This window comes from Carcharodon carcharias, chromosome 6, assembly GCF_017639515.1.
Source record: "Carcharodon carcharias isolate sCarCar2 chromosome 6, sCarCar2.pri, whole genome shotgun sequence".
In the NCBI taxonomy this organism is placed as follows: Eukaryota; Metazoa; Chordata; class Chondrichthyes; order Lamniformes; family Lamnidae; genus Carcharodon; species Carcharodon carcharias.
In genome coordinates this window covers 36,236,578-36,258,454 of record NC_054472.1, presented here as the reverse complement: position 1 = coordinate 36,258,454, position 21,877 = coordinate 36,236,578, and the positions used below count along the sequence as shown (strand labels likewise).

Genomic DNA, 21,877 nt, shown 5'->3' with positions numbered 1-21,877 from the left:
CACCCCTTTTAAGGCAACAGTCCAATATAGGTTTTTCAATTTAAAAAGCAAGCCAACAAGTTACCACTTGACAGTGGAATTCCAGCAGCTTGTCTCCAACTTTAGTTACTGGATACAGCCGACTTTTGGAAAAACGGCTGGAGGCTTCCCAAAGGCTGTTTCATGCACTCCTGTTAGATCTTACATGGCCTCCCAACATTGCCTTTCATTCTCCTTTATATATGTTTCTCTCTCTTTAATCTATAAATTCCACTGTTCCATATGTATATGTTTCTCTCTCTTTAATCTGTAAATTCCACTGTTCCATATGTCTTTGGAAATGTACTTTTCCCATAATATAAAAGCTTTCATGTTGCCAATATTGTCAGTAGCCTTTGGGCAAAATAAACACACTGGTTGGCCTTGCTTATATGGCTAGTTGTAAACATCCTAACATTCCTTTGAAATCCAAACAACTCTTCCATTTATCTAAAATTTCTTCCATGCTTTATATGCAAAGACAGCATCCATGTTTACTTATTAGAATTTCAACTACACTTCTACACCTAAGTTCTATTGATAATTTCAATCTTACAATCTACCTGACTCCAATGTAATTAAATCACACAGACAGAACCATCTACGCTCACACCCATAACCTACTTTACAATAAACCAGAATACTATTATGAAAATTATTATACTTTCATAACAATGGCTATACTACTGGATCTTATCAAGCAGTGGAATCCAAATCCTATTCACTTACTGTGTAAAAAAAAATGTTCATGTTACCACTGGTTCTTTTGCCAATCACCTTAAATCCGTGCCCTCAAGTTTTCAAACTTTCAGTCACTGGAAATAGTTTCTCTATTTACTCTATCTATATCCTTCATGATTTTAAATACCTCAAACAAATCTCCTTTTAAGTCTCCTCTGCTCTAAGGAGAACAACTGCAGCTTCTCCAGAATATCCACAAAACTGTAACCCCTTATCCATGGAAACATTCTCTTCTGTACCCTTCCAATTTAATTCAGTCTCTCTGGCTGCATACTGACTTACAAACTGAAGTACCACCATTCCAAGACATTTGAAAGTGTACTGAAAAGACTTGCCTTTCAGAGCCTCAGGGGGTTCCAAACCACCTTGCAGACAATGAAGTGTATTCAAATAAAAACAGAAAATGCTGGAAAATCTCAGCAAGTCTGGCAGCATCTATGGAGACAGAAAGGGTGTGGTAATGATAGTGTGAAAGACCAAGGCAGGTGCCATTAGTGCATAAAGGTCAGATAGCAGAATGTATTAATAGCAGAGCAAGGGTCAGCGCTCTCTGAAAGCAAAACATAAGAACAAGTTACAGATTGGCCCCAAGTGGGATGGGGTTGGGAAAAATATCAAAATAGAGGACAGAGTTCACGGTCTGAAGTTGTTTAACTCAACGTTAATTCCAGAAGGTTGTAAAGTGCTTAATGAAAAGATAAGGTGCTATTCCTCCAGTTTGTGTTTGGCTTTACTGGAACACCATAGCAGGCCAAGGACAGAAATGTGGGCATAAGAGCAAGATGGTGAACTGAAATGGCAAGCAAAAGAGAGTCATGCTGTGGATTGAGTGAAGGTGTTCTGCAAAGTGGTCATCCAGTCTGTGTTTAGTCTCCCCAATTTAGAGGTAAGGAGGGAGGAGGTAAAGACTCCTAATTGCATGGGAAGGTGCTGTGGGAAGGGGATGAGGCATTGGGGGTGATAGAGGAGCGGGCCAGGGTGTCACAGAGGGAACTGTCCCTACAGAATCCTGACAAGGGAGGTGAGGAGATGTATTTGGTGGTAGCACCTAACAATATTACCACTCCCTTTGTCTTGTGTCTATGACATCTTTGTCAAATCTCTGCTGAGCTCCCACCTATCCCTGACTTTTTATTTCGCTCTACCCGCTCCACCCCCTCTCTTCAGCTCTGAAGTCATATGGACTTGAAATGCTAACTCTGTTTCTCTCACTACAGATGCTGCCAGACCTGCTGAGTTTTTCCAGCATTTTCTGTTATTTCAGACTTACAGCATCCGCAGTATTTTGCTTGTATTTTAATGCAGTGTACTGACTTTGTTGTAATGTAGAAAACCCAGCAGTCAATTTGCACATAGCAAGGTCCCATAAACAACAACGTGATAATTTGTTCAGTAATATTGGTTGAAGAATAAATATTGGTCAGGACACTGGGAGAATGCCCCAGCTCTTATTCAAAATAGTGCCATAGGCTATTTTATATCCACCTGAAGGACCTCTATTTAATGTCTTACATGAAGGATGGTGCCTCTGATAATGCAGACCTTCCTCAATACTGCACTGTAGGGGCTAGATTTTGTCCTCAGATTTCTGATGTGGATCCTGAGCCCGCAAACCTCTGGCTTGTAGGTGAGCATGCTACCCACCGATTCACAGCTAACAGTAATAAAAGGCTACATTTTTCTTAATTGCATTAACGATCCATTTCTGGTCAATTACATTTCCTGCTTAAATATCAATTAACTCATATTTTAAGATTCATGAATCCAACCAAAGATACTATAACCCAGTGCCCCATAACTTTGCTGCCTGCATCTTAATTCACATCAAGTCCCATTTGACCATCACTCCTGCACTCACTCACCTACCATTAGCTCCTGGTTTATCAATGCCTTGATCCTCATCTTTGTTTTAAACTTGTTCCAAAGCCTTTCTCCTATCTTTGTAATCTCCTCCAACACTGCAACCCTCTGAGATAACTGTACTCCTCCAATTCTGGCCTCTTGAGCATCGCTGGTTTTAAATTGCTCCACAATTGGTGACCATGCCTTCAGCTGCTAAGGCCATAAGTTCTGGAATTCTCTCCCTACACTACTCTGCCTCACTATCCACCTTTAAAATGCTCCTAAAAACCACCTCTTTGATCAAGCATTTGGTTATTGGCCCTAATGTCTCTTTATGTAGCTCAAGATCAAACATTGTTAACAGTCCTGTGAAGCACCTTGGTACATTTTACTATGTTAAAAGTGCTGCGTAAATGCAAATTGTTGTTGCATTCAATTATCACATTAATCCATCCTTTGTTTCACAAATTTACAGATACATTCCCCCTTCAATATCCATTCAGGTAATTCATCTTGGTTTGAATCCATATGCAATAGCAGCAATCAGATCATGCATACAAAAGAACATACAAAATAGGAGTAGATGACCAAATCTCGAGCCTGCTCTGCCATTCAATATTATGGCTGATCTTCAGCCTCAACTCCAAATCCCTGCCTGTTCCCCATATTCCTTGATTTCCTGAGACCAAAAATCTGTCTATCAGTCGTACACGTACTCAACAATGCAGCATCCACAACTCTCCAGGGTAGAGAATTCCGAAGCTTCATAACCCTTAAAATGAAGAAATTTCTCTAAGGACTTCCAGAACAATGTATGTAACTGCCTTTTCCTGCATATACTGGTCAGATTGCAATATAGGTTCCCTCCAGCAAACAACTTATTTTAACTGTGTGTATTGCTTCTACAGGCAGTAGAAGCTACAATCCTTATCCATAAATCTGAAAACTGAATACATCCAAAATCTGCACTTTTTTTGAACCTCATCGAACTTTAGCGTGGCAAGTCTGTGATCCGAGCTGATCTCAGCCGACCTTTAGCAGGGGAGTCAAATTGTTTGTCTGCATTGTTTATCTTGCGATTTTTGTTTGCAATTGTTTACCTTGCAAACCATTTCAGATGGCACCATGAGTGTGAACTTATTACAGATACCCAGTTTTTATTATTCAGCGTTACATCTTACTTTCCTGGTTATTTTATTTACTTTAGACTATAGCTAGCCTAGGCTTCAGCCATTGTAATGTAAGTAGGCCAGGCCCATATGCAGTATCTGAAAACCAAAATTATCTGAAATTCGAAACGCAATCGGCCCCGAGGGTTTTGGATAAAAGATACTTGACCTGTAGCAACAAGAAATTCAAAGCTATAATTGTATGCAGATAAAAATACATTTTTGTCACAACTATAGTTGAAGTGACAAACCCCAATGTCAGCTATGAAAATTTCCATTAAAGGGCAGTACCCATCCATTCTAATCAAGATCAAGAACTAGAAAGTTAACTATCTTCTTAAGCTACTAGTAGAATGGTGGTCAAGTTCTCAAAATATTGGCTGCAGAACTACTGGTTTCTTTGTTCTTCTAATTTAACTGTCTTTATCATGCAGTGTTTCCTCATGAGTGTTCAAGAAGAATTATCATTTATATAATACATTTCTCAATGCTCATGATATCTCAAAGTACTTCACACCCAATGAATTACTTTTGAAGTGTAACCATTGTTGTTTTGCATGCAAACGTGGCAGCTAATTTACATAACGAGATCTTACCACAGCATCAAGTCAAATGGTCAGTTAATACGTTTTTTGGTGTTGGCTGAGGGATAAATGTTAGGCAGCATACTAGGACTTCTGTTCTTTGATTTCTGCCACAATATGTTTTACATCCCTCTGAACAAGCAGACGGGGGAAAAGAGTAGTCCACTCCAAAAATACATGCTTAGAATATAATGAAAAGAATTAAAATTCATATGAATAAATACATAGAGACAATACTCTATGATACAGGTGCAGTTTAGACCCAAAAGATCACTGGCAGGATTTAGATATCTATCTGCACCCTATTTTAAGAAATCAGTTCCTTAATCATAGCTTTAAGTGCAGATTTCAATAGGTATAAGAAGCACACAAGGAGTGAATGTTTATAACTGAAATAAATAAGGGAACAATTAGGGGAGTGTCAGAACAAGGGAACAAAAATTCCAAAAGCCTTTGGAAAAGCTCAAGGCATCTCAATACATCACAACCTTTGCTGCAGTTTACAGCAGAGCAAGTGACAAGCAAATATAACGAGAAATAAATTCTATGGGCAGGCATGAGTCTGCAGGCAAATGACAGCAACCCAACTGCCAACACCATTTGATGGCTGCTGAAGCCGAGGCGATTCTGCAAAGAGGATTTCATGTAGGGTGGTCCTCTATGCCACTCGACAGCACCATCCTCATGCCTATAAGGTGGAGTTGTAAATTTTCAGGCCACAATATTATCAGCAGATGTGCCAACCCTATTTTGCAATGGTAGCTGAAGGTACTTTTATAGCTGATGACATAGCCCTGTACCTCGCTCTCTGATTACCCAGAGGCTGAAGACTGTTCCCCGTTCCCATTGCAGAGCATCTGCTGTTGATTTCGCAGGCATGCTGTCTTCCACTGAAATGCCACCGAAGGTGTGAAATACTGTGATTGGGATGCTTCCAAGTTATGTCCAACATTAAGTCAGGTATTCGCATATTTTAGTAACTAGGTCTGGTGCCCTCGTTTCCTTGTGGAATAAGAGCCTCATGCACTAAAAACCTGTAAAATGAGGACTGGCCACTTCTGTCTGTGGACGCTAGTATGAGGGTAGACAAAACTAACCCTGAGAGCCTGACCTCCCTATCATCCCTCAAAGAGGTCCTTCTACAAAAATTAGGAGTTTCACTGCTAAAAACTTAAACACATGACATAAAGGGCTAATGACAACCAAAATGTTAGCAGAAATAAAACAAAAACAATATGAAGAAATAGAAAAAAAAGTGCAACAATATTGCAGAAAGATTGAATTTGCTTGTTCCCTTTATATCTGCTAGGATCATTTTTCACAGGCTTTCTTTGGAAATGGTTTTTTGCATCCTTGAATGCTGGGAAATGGTGTACAGAACATCCTGACCCCAGAATAATAAAATTAAATATACAATCATTTTCCACTACTGACTGTGTGATTGATACAGATGTAATCGTGTTCCGTAGTATTAGAATTATGATACCAGAATTATGATGGGACTTGGAATGCAACTGATCAGGGTCGGTATACGTAGATTACACTACTAGGTGGAGGGGACAGAAAGGAAACAGCAGAAAGACTAATGTTTGAGGTTCTGTATGTGATAAATTTACTTGCCTCTAGAGAGTGCATCCATGAGTAATTCTTCTTAAAACATTTATGATGTTAAAGGCAATATAATGCATAACAATAAATAGCTTTATTAAATAAGTCTTTTTCTGTTTATCTGTGTATGAAATGAATGTGATTATAAGCCCAATATTTGAATTTTGATTAAAGTAACTTAAAGTGAGGGCCAGAATGTGTAGAATGATTAGTCAGTCAAAATACAGATACATAAATTACGTATTTTCATTTATCTTTGTTACTTCAATCATGAAAACAATTCTTGAAAATTAGGTTTTCCAAGTTTATTTGCCTAATATGTAAAGTATTCAGAAAAAAAAAATCCAGGTTATAGATATATTTTTTTTTAACAAACATGTCATTTTTAGAATGCAAACAAACTTCAAATTATTTTGACTCTATGTTCATATTTTTACTATTAATAGGTACAAATAGCATTGAGTTTATTGAACAGAGGTTTTAATAATATAAAGTGTATCTCAGTTGCTAGACAGTTGGCAGATATTTCCAGAAAACAAATACGTCCAATGAAGCAGCTTATACATGAAATTCTTAATGAAGGTATATTTCAATCAACTTCTGAAAAAAGTATCTTAGACCCAAGGAATTTTATAACTCTGATTTAATTTTGACAAAATTCAGTTCTGAAATATTGTCCAATAATTAAGATAATCTGCTTTCACACAGACAGAATAATTATTTTACCACAGCCACAATATGCTTCTTTTTCTCGGAAACAAATGGTACAGAGCCTGGTTTGCTGTGCTTGCGGCGATTTAGTTCCCTGAAAGAAAAACAAGTTTGTAATGAGCTATTTGGTTAAATACATATTTGAACATGACTACAACTAACTGTGGCACCTTCTCTTCAAAATGCCAAAAACGATACATATAAGTCTCATTAACTGACTCAATTCATCAGTTCAAACAAAAAAAGAGCATTAAATTGTCACTAAATTAATGAAAGAGCATTTTACAACACCAAAAAAAATCTAAGAATAGGCAGGTTTACAGAAGAGTGGTGGTGGGGGCAGTGCGAGGGCTTTCCACAAATATTTATCCAAAATGCACAGCTAGCCCCTTCTTACAACGACCAGTCAATGTCTGTTTTCACTGTATTCACTTTGAGGACTCCGATTACTGTACAATTGAAATGTCCTTTACCTGAGGGTGATTGGGCTGTGACCATGTATGCTTCATTTTAGCTTTCTCATATTTAAAAAAAAATATCCATTTCTGTCATCCAAATACCACTGCATCCATCCTCATTTTGAAAGTTTATTTTAAAATGTATGTGCATTTTCCCCATTACTTGCTGCTGACTGTAACCATTTTCCTACCTCTTGCTGTTTTAATATCTACCTCATTGAGATGATCTTTTCATATCACTTATTTATAGCTTTTTCAAAATCTGTTTGCAAGTGATTAAAACCAGCAAGGAAGCGATATTAGGAAATATGAATTCTGAATCCTGGATGTGAAAGCAAGGGTCCTTTCTTTACTGCAGTACTTAACCACTAGCAAATGAAGTAGCAATTTTGAGCTCTCTGAACTATACAATTTTGTAGCCTTTAAGCTGTTATACTGGAACAGGAATAATTATTACAGTAATAAAGATACACGTTTAGGAACAGATTGCTATATTAGTCCTAAGCTTTAGAAGTACAGCTAAAAACTATTTAAGGTGATTTTACAGTTTACTGGGAACACATTCATAAAAATCAATTGTAGCATGTAAAATATATTTTTAAAAAACTTCAATTTTGTTTTCCATGTTGTCCTTCATCCATTTATGCTTTTTTTTTAAAACTTATGTTATTCTGAATGAGCTGGTGCTTTCATCTTAGAGAAGACTTATAAGTGACCTGTTAGGGGTTTTGAAATTATGAAAGGATTTGACAGGGCGGATGTAAAGAAGGCATTTCCATTTGTGGGGAATATAAAACTAGGGGCGATAAATATAAGATAATCACTATTAAGTCAATAAGGAATAGGGAGCGTTACAATGTGGACTTGCTACAGCACATAATGGCTGAGGTGATTAGCATATGTGCATTTAAGTTAAGACAAGCAGAGGGATGAGATGAAGGAAGGTGGGAGGTGGAGTGTTTGGAGTATAAATAACAGTACTGATCTGCCAGGTTGAATAGCCTGTTTCTGTGCTTAAAATTCTGTCTCGTATGTAATATGTTTAAAATGTTATTTTTACACTTAATTTATCTAAATTTTACATACCTTATTTTTCTTACTAGTACCAGACTGGTCATTTGAGGTGTGAGCTGAAGCCTAGGTTAAAAGGGTTTTCATTCTAGTTGAAAGTCCATAATATAAAGACTAATCTGGTCATATCAAACATGGAAGGGGCTCTACTGAATGAATATAATTGTGGGAGACGTGACAGCAGCTGCAACTGAACACTTATGTTAATACAAATATGTGGGAACTAGGGGTGAAAAGGTGTAGAATAATTTGTCTATTCAATTTAGTTTATTAACATCTATAACTTTATTTACTGCTGAAATAAGTCTCAGGATAATTCAGAGGAATCCAACATTATGTTGTTTTTTGCCTTATGAAACTGCCTGATTAATACTAACATAGATTTTGCAAGTTGGCAAATAGGGAGAAAAGACACTACTGCTTGATAGCACCCATTCTCCTGCAGCTGGCTTGTTCATCAGTACATTAGAAACTACAATACTCTAGGCTCATATATATAGGTGTGTCCGTGTGTGTTAATATATACAGGTCAACATATATATGTTTGTGTGTTAACAGATGGGTGTCGAGGCTAGAAAGTTGATCAGGTTCAATGTTAAAGGTGTTGGATTTTTATGGGAATTAAGGAAATTCCAACATCCCTTTAACAAGCTAAATGCAATACAGATGAGGTGGTGGTAAGCTAAAAACTTAAATTAATAAGGATTCATGGAACAAAAGCCTGCAAAACTTAAAATAGTCTTTAGAATTTTGTAATCCTGTGATATGAAAATTACATCAAATTATCCAACCAATAGGTTTCACTTCAGGAAATAAAGGTGGTGGACATTTGTTCTTCTTGAATTATAACGCAGTCTATTACCTAATGAAAAATTGCAACTCAACATCATGTTACATAATGCAACCTTAGCTGCAAGCCTGTTCATTTTAAAAGCTGGCTATGTGTTTTATGTTTCAGATTTATCCCATGATATGCTGAGCCAAACAGGCCAGATATACTCCATATATAAAACCTAGTGTTTGCTGAGATAGCTAAACTCAGTCAGGGCAGCAGCTGGAATGCTACTGTTGGCTTCTGTGTCGTTTGAAAAAAAAAAAAGAGAAAAAAAAATTAGCTAGGAATCCCTCCCCAATGGCTGTCTGGAACTGTAACCCAATGAAAAATACATACCTTCTGGAAAGAGCATAAGGGCAGAAAAATGGGTGAGAAAATAGGTTTTCCACTCTTTTCGCAGTCACAATGTGTAACCTTAATGGTCATTTCAACAAAAACTTATATTTATATAGTGCTTTTAACTTAATAAACAACCCAAGGTGCTTCGCAGGAACATAAAGCAAAATCAGACACAGAGCCATATAAAACAATATTAGAATAAATAATCAAACACATGGCCAAAGTGCTAGGTTTTGAAGAGCATCTTAAAGGGAGAAAGAAGTAGAGAGTTGTAGAAATTTAGGGAGGGAATTCCAGAGCTTAGGGTCTAAACAGCTGAAGGCCACCAACAGTGTATTAAAATCAGCGAAGCTGTAGGAGGCCAGAATCAGATGAGTGCAGCTATCTCAGAGGGTTGTGCGACTGGAGGAGATTAGAAATGGGGAGGGGTGGACTTGAAAACAAGGGTGAGAATTTTAAAATCAAGACATTACTTGAGCAGGCGCCCATGTAGGTCAGCAAACATGGGGGTGATAGGTGAATGGTACTTGGTGCAAGTCAGGACAAGGCCAGAGTTTTGGATGACCTCAAAGTTTATGGAAGGTATAATGTGGGAGGCAACCAGGAATACATTAGAGATAACAAAAGCATGAATGAGGGTTTAAACAGCAGATAAGCTGAAGCAGTGTAATGATACTGAGATGTAAATAGGCAGTCTTAGTCATGGCATGATATGTGGTTGGAAGCTCATCACAGGGTCAAATATGGCATCAAGATTGTGAACAGTTTGGCTTAGTCTCAGATAGTCGCCAGGGAAAGGGATGGAATTAGTAGCTAGGCAATGGAGTTTGGAATGGGGACCGAAGACAATAGTTTCAGTCTTCCCAATATTTAATCCTAGTGCTCGTTGTCAGATAAAGAGTTTGATAATTTGGCAGCAATGTAGGAATCAAGAAGGGTGGTGGTGAAGGAGAGCTGAGCATTGTCAGTGTACATGTGAAAACTATGCTGTGCTTTTGGATGGTGTCACCAAGGGACAGCATGTAGATGAGAAATAGGAGAGTGTCAAGGTTAGATCCTTGGGCAACACCAAAGGTAACAGTGCAGGTGAGGGATGAGAAGCCATTACAAGTGACACTCTGGCTAGGATTAGATAGATAAGAATGGAACCTGGCAAGTGCAGTCCCACCCAGAGCAGAGGTGTTGGAGGAGGATGGTGTGATCAACTGTGTCAAAGGCAACAAACAAGTTGAGAAGGACAAGGAGGGAAAGTTTATCTTTGTCACAGTCACACAGTGGATGGGGCAGAAACCTGATAGGAGGGATTAGCACAAAGGATCAAGCACAATCTTTGGCTCAGGTAGAACGTCAAATCACTTGGGTTTATGTCTTTGATCATCGAATCCACTCTTGTACAGCATCTAAGAGTTGGTTACAGAGTGATGCTAAACGTAACTAAGGACCTATTCTTTGGATGAGCTATAATTTATTTAAATGCGTGTATCTGAAAAATCAGGGGGTCTTGTGGTGCAGTACTGTGGCAGTGTTACTGCCTCTGAAACAGAATCTCTGGATTCAAGTCTCACTCTCCAGGACTTGATGGCCAAGGAATATGCATTTGTAATGTGGCCAAACAGGTTGAGTATCAATATGCAAATCCTTCCAACATGCAGCAATGGCTGTCGTAAGAGCGAGAGTGTTTTCTGCTCAGCCATGTGATGGAAAGAAATGGAGCCTCTACCATCACTATCCATAACCCCAGGCTACAACATGCATGTAAAAATGTATGTTGCCACAGCAACTCTGACTCCTTGGGGTGGGGCAGGTTCGGTGGGTGGATTCGGTTGGCCCAGTTGACCGAATGGCCAGTGTGGTGGAAATTGTGGCACTGTAGGTCAGACCTGCTTTCAGGCAGAGAACTCAAGAAGAAGAATTGAAAAATAACATTCTTGCATTTTTTGATCTGTACAGCTTTTAGTTTATGGTCTTAAAGCCATCCATGTAGAAGATTGGGATATTTGTCCTAGTCTGGCCACCTACAAGCATTAGCAGTGACATTACAAAAATGTTTGTTTTATTTTTCTGTTACATCCTTTCAGTACTGCTAATCATTTAAAACTTTTACTACCCTTGCAACATTACTTTAATTCTCATTTTAATCAATACGTTTCCTCGATATTACAGTGGGGAAAAGAAGTGAACAAAACTTGAAAGTTGGCCAGTGCTGCAGAACATTGCAGGAGACGAGCATAAATTCTACATCTCATGCTCAAGACAGGTGTGACATAAAATTAAAATGTAGATTTGTACCTAATTGATTATAAAATGCTCAAGTCAGTCAATTTATTACCAAGCCAACCAGTGGTGCAGTAGTGTACAGAATTCTGACTTGTCATAAAGCTTGTAGAAAATACAGATTAAACAATGCGAAAATTTTGCTCTTCAGTTATACTGATCTAAATAAATTGTGGCTTATTTCATGTTTAGTTCCTCAGTTGTGGTTACTGTTGCTATTGTGCAAGAGTGCATTGGATGATTAACTATTTCATCCCTGTCAATTTATGAAAGCACTTCACCTCTACTTAACATCACATGAGGCACTGGAAACACAGAATAATGGTATCAGGGACACCATTTAAAAATGGTGGTCGGTACCCAATTATGGGTTTCCCGACCCCTTTCTTAGGGCCTCCTATTTCTGCCAGTGCAGGACCCTGCGCTCCTGACTTGACTGGCTCTATTGCCATCTTCTAGCCCTCTGCAATTTTCATGGAGTCAGGTCACAGTAACATCATTGTTACTTTTACTGCCACTAGTTTTTTTAATTCTTTTTTTTATTTAACTGAAATTAAGTACTCAAGAACTGGTGGTTCATGACCCCTCAGATATATCATGAGCCATAGTCTAAATGACGGAACCTTTTGAAAGGCAAATTCAAAAAGTCTTACTCATGCTCCCCATGCCAACCTATGCCCCTCCATCCACCTCCAATGGCCCCTCATAGATTGCTATGGCAATCTATGTCTCTCCACCCACCCCTCATGACGTCATTTCCTTCATGGCAACCTATGGCACTTCGATACCCATTCACCCAGTATACACCCTGTACAGAAGCAATGAATCATACATTAAGAATGGCATGTGTGAAAAAGCTTTTTATAACTCATTCATTCATACCTTTCTTTAAAAAAAAAACTGAATTTACTAAAGCCCTATAAAAGTGTCAATCAACCAGATCTTTTAAGTATCAATAGCAGAAACTTTGAAAGCAATTGACACCTCTTTATCATGTGTAAGTAAACAATGAGCAATTCCAAAATCAATCCAAGAGAAAAAGCTGTCAGTCAAGCAATGTTTCCCCTTGGGCACAGCTGTTTCAACTGACTGATGGATGTCTGGGATCTCAGTCAAGGCGCATTATACATTCCCGACTTCTGCTACCTACCTTGATGATGAAAATCCACCACATGGAGTGAGTTATTGTGGATCCAAACTCATTCTGTCCCCTGTGCAGCTTAGTACAGTGAAAATCCCTCTAAGATTTTATTTATCAAACAACAAAGGCCCATCTAATTAGGCTATATTATATCTTAATTTTTGAACTATAGCTTTATGTTTGAATACAGTATATTTTGGGCACTTTGATAAAATGGAGTCAAATTTTAATCTAAGTCTTAATTATAGAAAATATCACATAGGGGATGCTGTATTGTAAAACTTACTTTCTGCGTCGTGCTTCCCTCATGATGCGGAGTTCCTTCGACTGGCTGTAAATCATTCTAGGCAAGTGGCGGTGACGGGCTATACGTTTGATGTGAGGATGGTGCTGGAATTTTTCTTTCAATTTTTGATTGTAGTTCAAACTAGCCTTTTCTCTTGGTGCAAGCTAAAACAGCAAAATAAATGGCATTAATGCACCTAAGTACTTTGAATATATTATTCAAGAATGCAGAATACATTTAAGTTCTTCAGATTTGGATTTTCAAGCTTAATGTCTCTTCAACACTTATTTCAGGTTTTTAATTATTAATGTTTATCAGCATTAATATTTCTTGTAATGCCACACAATATTAATTATTTAGAAATTTGGTAACATAGTTCAAAGTATAAACATTTTCTTGATGGCAGCACACTTATTATTAGTTATTTGGATTAAAACCAGTAAAAGCAAATCTGAATAGAAAAGCTGGAATACAAACTGAACCAAAGAAAGAAAAACTTAATCTGCTGTGATTTGATTGTAAGAGTGTCTAATCAAAGCTAAACATCAACTATAAGGGACCATTTTAAAATAAAGTGTACAACATTGTCTCTTGCCCTTTTCCAGCAACATTTATGTAAAAAGCCAATTAAAAATGTGAAGTGCCATGCCAGGACAATACTTAAGAGATTACACTTTATATAGTCCAAATAAAATGACTTAAACAAATCATTAAACAAAGCTCAGTGAAGAACAAAAAACAACCCCAAACTTTCTTAAATCATCAGTTTTATAAAAGGATGGTTTAAAAGGAACCACTTGGAAATTCGGTCAAGTGTGAGAAATTTTAAAAACGCATCGATAAACTGAATTGCAGTCTAAATAGGCAATAGTGGATACTGTCGTATTTACACTGTTGAAATTTTCATTAGTAATTCATCAACTGAACATTAACATTCTTTCCTTAGCCTTAGTAGATGACCGAATACTTGCAGGCTGAGGCAGAGGAAGAGAAAGGAAATTCCAAAAGGAAATATTGAATATGTGCGGTCCAGTAGTTGTTACTTTGGGAGGCTTATGAGGAGGTAGCTGACCACGTGAACACATGGAACATCTTAATGAACAAACCCTCTAGACCAGGAGGGAAATATTTCAGTTCAAAGTGTTTTTCTAAGCTTTTTGAACTAAAATTGGTGAAAAGATTTGTAATATCATTCCCAATTCTGTAGAAATGACCCAAGCACAGATCAGATTCTGGAGCTTTGGAATGAATCAAATGTCTAAAAAGCATTCAGGCTGTTTGAGGAACAATGCAACTATCTACAGCTTGCAGAGGTTTGTCATCTCCGTACATCACATAGAAGCAGCCGTTTGGCCCGTCACGCCTATGGCAGCTAATGCACCTCTATCCAATTAATACCACTTCTCTGCCCTTTCTTCATAGTCTTGTCAATTTCTTCCATTCAAGTATTTATCCAAATCCCTTTTGAAATCTATGTCAACCATTCACTTGGTCAGTGCATTCCAAATCACAATAACTCATTGAGTTTTAAAATGTTTCTTCATGCTACCTCATTCTTTTGCCAATCAACTTAAATCTGTATTCTCTGGTTACTGACACTTTTGCCACTAAAACCAGTTTCTCCTATTTACTCTAACCTTCAAAATTCCTCTTAACCTTGTTTGGTCTAAGGTGAACCCCAGCTTCTCCAACCTCTCCACATAACTGACTTCCTTCATCCCTCATATTCCTCAATATAGGAAATTTCTTCTGCACTCTCTCTAAAGCATTTACATCCTTCCTAAAGTGTGATGCCTAGAATTGAACAGTACTGCGGCTGAGGCCAAATGGTGTTTTGTAAAATTTTAGCATAGCTTCCTTGCTTTTGATTCCATGCCTCTGTTAATATAGCCACATGTTTTTTCAAGCAACTTCTCAACTTGTTCTGCCACCTTCAAGGATTTGTGCATATATAAGCCCAGGTTGCTCTGTTCCTTCACGCCACTTGGTTTATAGTGCCTCTCCTCATTCTTCCTATCAATATGCCATACTTATTTCATCACTTAAGCATTAAATTTCAAGTAGCCATGTGTCTGCTGATTTCACCAGTTGTCTATGTTCTCCTTTAAACCAGTTACTTTTTACCTGCATTTCATGTTAACTGCAAACTGTATGTCCTGCACATCCTAGTGCAGATCATTAACAAATATCAAAAAGAGCAGTGCTCCTAATACTGACCACTGGATTACACTGCAATATACTTTCCGACAGTCATTATTTTCTGCTTTCAGTCCCTTGGCAAATTTTGTATCCACATTGTCATCATCCATTTAATCCCATGGGCTTTAATTTTGCTAGCAAGTCTATTATGAGGTGCTTTATCAAATACCTTTGGAAGGTACATATACACATGAACTGCAATACCCGCTCTGTTACTTCAAAATTGTTATGAAAATTGGTAGGGTAGTAAATAGTGAGGAGGATAGCCGTAGACTGTAGAAGGATATCAATGGACTGGTCAGGTGGGCAGAGCAATGGCAAATGGAATTCAACCCGGAAAAGTGTGAGGTGATGCATTTGGGGAGGGCAAACAAGGCAAGGGGTTGCACTATGAATCGTTGGATCCTGGAAAGTACTGAAGATCAGGGGGATCTTGGTGTGCATATCTACAGATCCCTGAAGGTAGCAGGGCAGAAGGTAATTAAGGCACATGGGATACTTGCTTTATTAGCCGAGGCATAGAATATAAGAGCAGGGAGGTTATGCTGGAACTGTATTAAGTGCTGGTTAGGCCACAAATGGAGTAATTCATGCAGTTCTGCTCATCAAATTATAGGAAGGATGTGATCGCATTGGAGAGGGTGCAAGAGGAGATTTACCAGGATGTTGCCTGGGCTGGAGGGTCTGAGCTATGTGGAAAGATCATATAGTCTGGGGTTGTTTTCCTCAGAGCAGCGAAGGTTGAGAGGGGACCTGATAGAAGTGTATCAGATTATGAGGGGAATAGATAGGGTGGATAGGAAGGCACTTTTTTCCATTAGTAGATGGGTCAATACCAGGGGGCATAGATTTAAGGTAAGAGATAGAAGGCAAAGAGGGGAGTTGAGGAGAAATTTTTTCATGCAGAGGGTGGTGGGAGTCTGGAACTCACTGCCTGAAAGGGTGGTTGAGTCAGAAACTCTCGTAACATTTAAGAAGTATTTAGATATTCACTTGCATTGTTATAACCTCCAGGGCTATGGGCCAAGGGCTGGAAAATGGGATTATTGTAGTCAGATCTTTGTTGACCTGTGTGGACACAATGGGCCGAATGAGCTCCTTCTGTGTTGCAAACATCTATGAGTCTATCTCAATGAAGTTAGTCAAACAAACCCATGGTGCCTTTCATACATTTTTAAAAGTGCCAATTAATTTTGCCCCAGAGTCCAGTTCTGATAAAAGGTCAACAACCTGACATGGTGAGGTCGATATTAAATCCCTCATCATAGGCAAGAGAGAGCTGGGGGTGTCATAAATTGTGAAACATGACTTCAGACTGCAGCGTTGGCATGTCTGTGTATTGTCTTGGAGAGGCAGGACAGTCCATTATAATAGAGGTCAGACACTGATGGCTTAGAAAGTTCTAAATATAGATGAGAGCAATCAGCTCAAACAATTTAGTGATTTTTATAGCATTACTTGAGAGACAGGAAGACCAAAATCGCTGTTGCGATTGGCCACAGCCACCACTAGCCCACCCCCACTAAACTCATGATCTCTCTCTTCTCCCTCCCGATTTCCAATGGGTCCGACCCATCCCATCTGCCCTGCAGTTACGCCCTCTCTCCTGATTGCCGGTCTGATCCAGCCTTTACTGCCCTGTGATATTTCCCTCCTGATTGCTAATCCAAGCACCTCCACCCTAAATCTTTCCCTTCCTTCTGATCTGACCCCCCTTCTTATGCCCCATGAAATTTTGCCCTGGACTGCCAGTGTGAACCCCAACCCCCCCCAATCTTTCTTGGTTGCCAGGGACCATCCCAAAATGATCCCCAGCTGCGGCCTTCTAGTATTGGCCTTCCTACTGGATAGCTGGTCACTCTGTCAACAATCTGGCTGCTAGTTGGGAAAGAGTAAAAAAAAAACAGGTCCTGTCATTAAATTCCACCCTTCTGGGTCCCCCACCCTGAATCCATGTTAGCCTGGTCTGTCCCCCAGAATATCATGGCCATTAACTGTTTCTCTCTCTACTAATGCTGCTTGACCTGAGTGTCTCCAACATTTTCTGTTTTTATTTGGAGGCACAGTAATGTTGGGAACACTTTTGCAAGTTTGCAGGCATCAGCCAATTGGTCAATTATGGCATAACTAGATAGAGACGGTGAGGCTGCTCTACCTCAACAACATTCTCAGAGCCCACAACTTGGAAAATATCACTAATGTACTACTTGAGCTAGCAGGTTTCCAACATCAAACATCCTTGTGGTTTCTGAATAAATCATTCAATTTGGAATCAATTTGTGGTGAACTACAGGCAATTTGTGCTGTGAATTCAAACCTATTAGGAATTGGCCTGAAAATGCTCAAATATTAGCTACATTCTAAAAGCCAGCAAGAAATGACCATTTACTCACCAGTCTCAGGTATGAAATATTTTGCTATTCAACTGTTTCTCCCAAGCTCTCTTGCCAACAAAATATTTATGACTTAAGTATTTACAGCATCATAGAATGGTTACAACACAGGAGGCCATTCAACCTGTTGTGTTTGTGCCAACTCTCTACAAGAGAATCCACCAAGTGCTACTCCCCCATCTTTCCCCTGTTAGTTTGCAGATGTTTCCTCTTCAGATAATAATCCATTTCTCTTTTGAAAGACACAATTGAACCTGCCTCCACTATATGCTCAGGCAGTGCATTCCAGATCCTAACCATTCGCTGTGTAAAAGCATTTTTCATGTTGCTGTTTCTTCTCTTGCCAAACACCTTAAGTCAGTGTCCTCTGATTCTTGATCCTTCAATCAATGGAACCACTTTCTTCCTATCAACTCTATCCAGATCCCTTACGATTTTGAACACTTAATTCAAATCTCCTCTCAACCTTCTCTTCTCCAAGGAGAACAGTCCCAACTTTTCCAAGTTATTTACCTAACTGAAGTTCCTCATCCCTGGAATCACTCTTGTGAATCTTTTCTGCACCCTTTCTAATGTCTCCATATCCTTCCTAAAGTGTGATGCCCAGATCTGGACACAATATACCAGTTGAGGCTGAACCAGTGTTTTATACAGGTTTAGAATAACTTACCTTGCCTTTGTACTCTATGGCCCTATTTATAAAGCCCAGATCATGTATGCTCTTTTAACTGCTCTCTCAACCTGCCTTGCCACCTTCTGATGAAGAGTCATATGGACTCGAAACATTGACTGTGTTCCTCTCCGCAGATGCTGTCAGGCCTGGAGTATTTCCAGCTGTTTTTGTTTTTGTTTCAGATTTCCAGAATTCGCAATATTTTGCTTATGCCACCTTCAATGATTTTTGCACATATGCCACGCCGCCACCCCTGCTCCCCACCAACACCACCCACGCCCCAACTCCAAGTCCCACTGTCCCTACACAGCCTTGAAAAATGCATCCTTTATTTTTTTATCACCTCTCCCAGTTTTTCCTACCTAAATGAATCACTTCACACTTCTCAGCATTAAATTTTGGCTGCCACTTGTGCACCCATTTCACCAGCCTGCCTATGTCCTTTTGAAATTTAAACCTATCCTCCTCACAGTTCACAATACTTTCCAGTTTTGTATCATCTGAAATTATGCCCCACATACCAATGTCGAGATCATTAATATATATCAAGAAGAGTCGGGGTCCGAACAAGGATCCCTGTGGAACCCCAATATAAGCCTTCGAGTCTGAAAAAGAACTATTCACCACTACTGTTTCCTGTCACTCAACCAATTTCATATCCATGTTGCTATTGTCCCTTTTATTCCATGGCCTCTAACTTTGCTGACAAGCCTTTTGTGAGGCACTTTATTAAATGCCTTTTGGAAATCCATGTACACTACATCAGCCACATGACTCTCATCTACCCCTTCTATTATCCCATCAAAAACTCCTGCAAGTTAATTAACTTGCCATCAATCCGTGCTGGCTTCCCACAATTAATCCACATTTGTCCAAGTGACTATTAATTTTGTCCTAAAATATCATTTCTAAAAGCTTCCCCACCACTGAGGCTAAACTGACTGGCCTGTGGTTGCTGGGCTTATCCTTACACCCTATTTTAAACAAGGTTGTAACATCTGCAATTCTCCAGTCATCTAGAACCACCTCTGTATCTAAGCAGGATTAGAAAATTATGCCCAGTGCCTTCACAATTTCCCCAATTACTGCCCTCTGTATTCTTGGATGTATCTCATCCAATCCAGATGATTTATCAACTTTAAGTACACCCAACCTATCTAATACCTCCACCTCCTCATCAATTTTAAGCCCAAGTGTCTCAACTATCTCCCCTTTCACTATGACTTAGGCAATATCTTCTTTGGTAAAAAAAACACATGCAAAGTACTCATTTGGTACTTCAGCCAAGCTTTTGGGGAATGCTTTCTGTGTTTAATACTGCTCTCAAGAAAATTAGATGAAACGGGAAAAGAGGAATGTTTGTATAAATATGAGTTACTTTCTGACATACTGATAGCATTACTGCTTTATTGGAGTAATAATGTCATCAAAGCCACACAGCCTCACCTATTGAGTATTTCTAGCTTTTTCTTTTTTACTAATGGGGAGAACTCTCTCACTCTTCTTCAAATAGTGCAAGGGAAGCTTTTACTTCCACCTAATACCTTACGCAAAAGCAAAATATTGTGAATGCTGGAAATCTGAAATAAAAACAAAATCCCTTCATGCTATATTCAGATTGCTACTATGTAGCCATTCACACTTCATCTGGACAACCTTTGTTTCTTTATTATACCCATTATCACTCTCTTTGGCTTTTACATCATAGAATCTTTTGTTAGTTAATCTTTCCTGCCTTCACCCTATCATGGGCCTTACCTTTTGTTCTTCCTGCTCCTCCTCCTCCTATTGGCTTAAAACCTCTTACATTTCTACCTACCTTCTGTTCCAAAGAAAAGTCACCCACCCGAAACATTAACTTTTTTCTCTCCACAGATGCTGCCTGACCTAAGGATTTCCAGCATTTGTGTTTTATAACAGGGCAGACTCTTAGTTTACTGTCTCATCTAGAAGATGGCATCTCCAACAGTGCAGTGTTCATGCAGTACTACACTGGTGCGTCGGTCCAGATTCTGTGTTTAGGTCCCTGGAGTGGGACTTGAACCCACTACCTTCTGATTCATTGATGAGAGTGCTATCACCAAGCCAAGGTTGAATAGAAAGAGGGGCTAAACATGGGGTGGTTGTTGCAAGGACAGAGGGGCTGAGAATGAGTTTTTTTAAGAAGAGCTGACGACAATGATTTGGAAAGTGGAGAAGTCTCTTAGGAAAAAGGATCATTTACAATGTTAATTAAACCGGGTCAGGAAGGGAAGTTGCATCGTGACGAGTTTAGTATAAACCTGATCTGAGGAAGCAGATGGTGGATCTCATGAATAAGATAAACTTAGAGAGGGCCTAGGAAAAGATAAAGAGAAACTAGAACATAGATCGGGTTTAAGGTCAGAGGAACAATGGGGATTTTTGGCATGGTGGACAAGGGACAGAATGAGAAGCAGCAAAGAAAACAGAGTATGCTGACGTTATAAAAAAAGTAAGGTATGAGCTACTCAATCTTCTCATTAGAGGTAACGATAGAGGAGGATGAGGCAGGGAAAGAGGTTTAAGGAAGCATTTGGCAGTAGAGAAAATGAGGTTATGCTCTCCAAAGAGAACAGGGAGTAGTGGGTGACCTTGACCTTGGCAGAGGAGACCGAGAATTTTATGTCGTCCAGCTGAATGCCATGATGTGCTGTTTATGTCAGGGGTGAGGAACCTCCTTCTTATCATGGGCCATTCACACACTGACAAATCAGTTGCAGGCCACATACACACAAAAATCAACTTAAATAGTTTTTTTAAAAAGAGAATACAGAAATATTCAACTCACCCACTGTTTTAAAGTGATGGCTGAATTTGATTATTTTGTTAAATACTATTATAGTAATTTAGCTGATGCTTTTATCCAAAGCAAATTCATAACCATGATAAATGCTAATTTGAAGGCGCTGTCATAGGTCTATATTTTTTTTTTTAGAAATCTTGCTGGGGGCCAGGTGAAATTGAGCAATGGGCTGGATCCAGCCCACAAGCTGTAGATTCCCAACCACTGGTTTATGTCCTTTAGACTCAAAGAAATTGGGCACCATACGAGGAGAATGTTAGGGATAGGAGATAGTGAAAATTTTCCATGGAATGAGGGCATTGAAAGTGAAGGTGAGGGACTGAGTTGTCAAATCAACAGCTGCAGAGATATTTCAGCAAATTGAGAAATTTGTTGCAAGCAATTAGGGAACTGATGTGGAGTTAAAAAGAGTTTATACAATTGATTTATGCAACTTTATACAATCCTATTACTTGCTTGGATTTGCCCTCCAAAATGACAATATTCCCATTGTTAAATTTCTAAGGAAACTTGTACCACTGATTTGATAAATTATCTTTGACAGAAACTACCATTTCTCATTATCTTTGACAGAAACTACCATTTGTAAGTAACTCCTTTGGAATTAGCCCCATCAAAACAATTTTTGGAATTAAGTAGCTCATCAATTCATGAAATCAGTAGCAACTGACAAAAATAATCTTCACCCGCGGTAGTTTTGAAAAGGGCTAT

The 21,877-nt window shown here is 38.9% G+C and overlaps 1 protein-coding gene across 1 annotated transcript in view; it reads right to left on the bottom strand.

Moving 5' to 3' along the window:
• Positions 1-6,252: 6,252 nt before the first annotated feature.
• The window catches only part of dcaf13 (ddb1 and cul4 associated factor 13), a 105,260-nt gene continuing 89,635 nt past the window's right edge, over positions 6,253-21,877 (bottom strand). Inside the window, exons 10-11 of the mRNA XM_041189079.1 lie at positions 13,078-13,241; positions 6,253-6,767 (exon numbers count right to left, since the gene is read on the bottom strand). Of these exons, the coding sequence (XP_041045013.1) occupies positions 6,680-6,767; positions 13,078-13,241 (252 nt within the window). The 3' untranslated portion in view covers positions 6,253-6,679. The remainder of the gene's footprint in view (positions 6,768-13,077; positions 13,242-21,877) is intronic.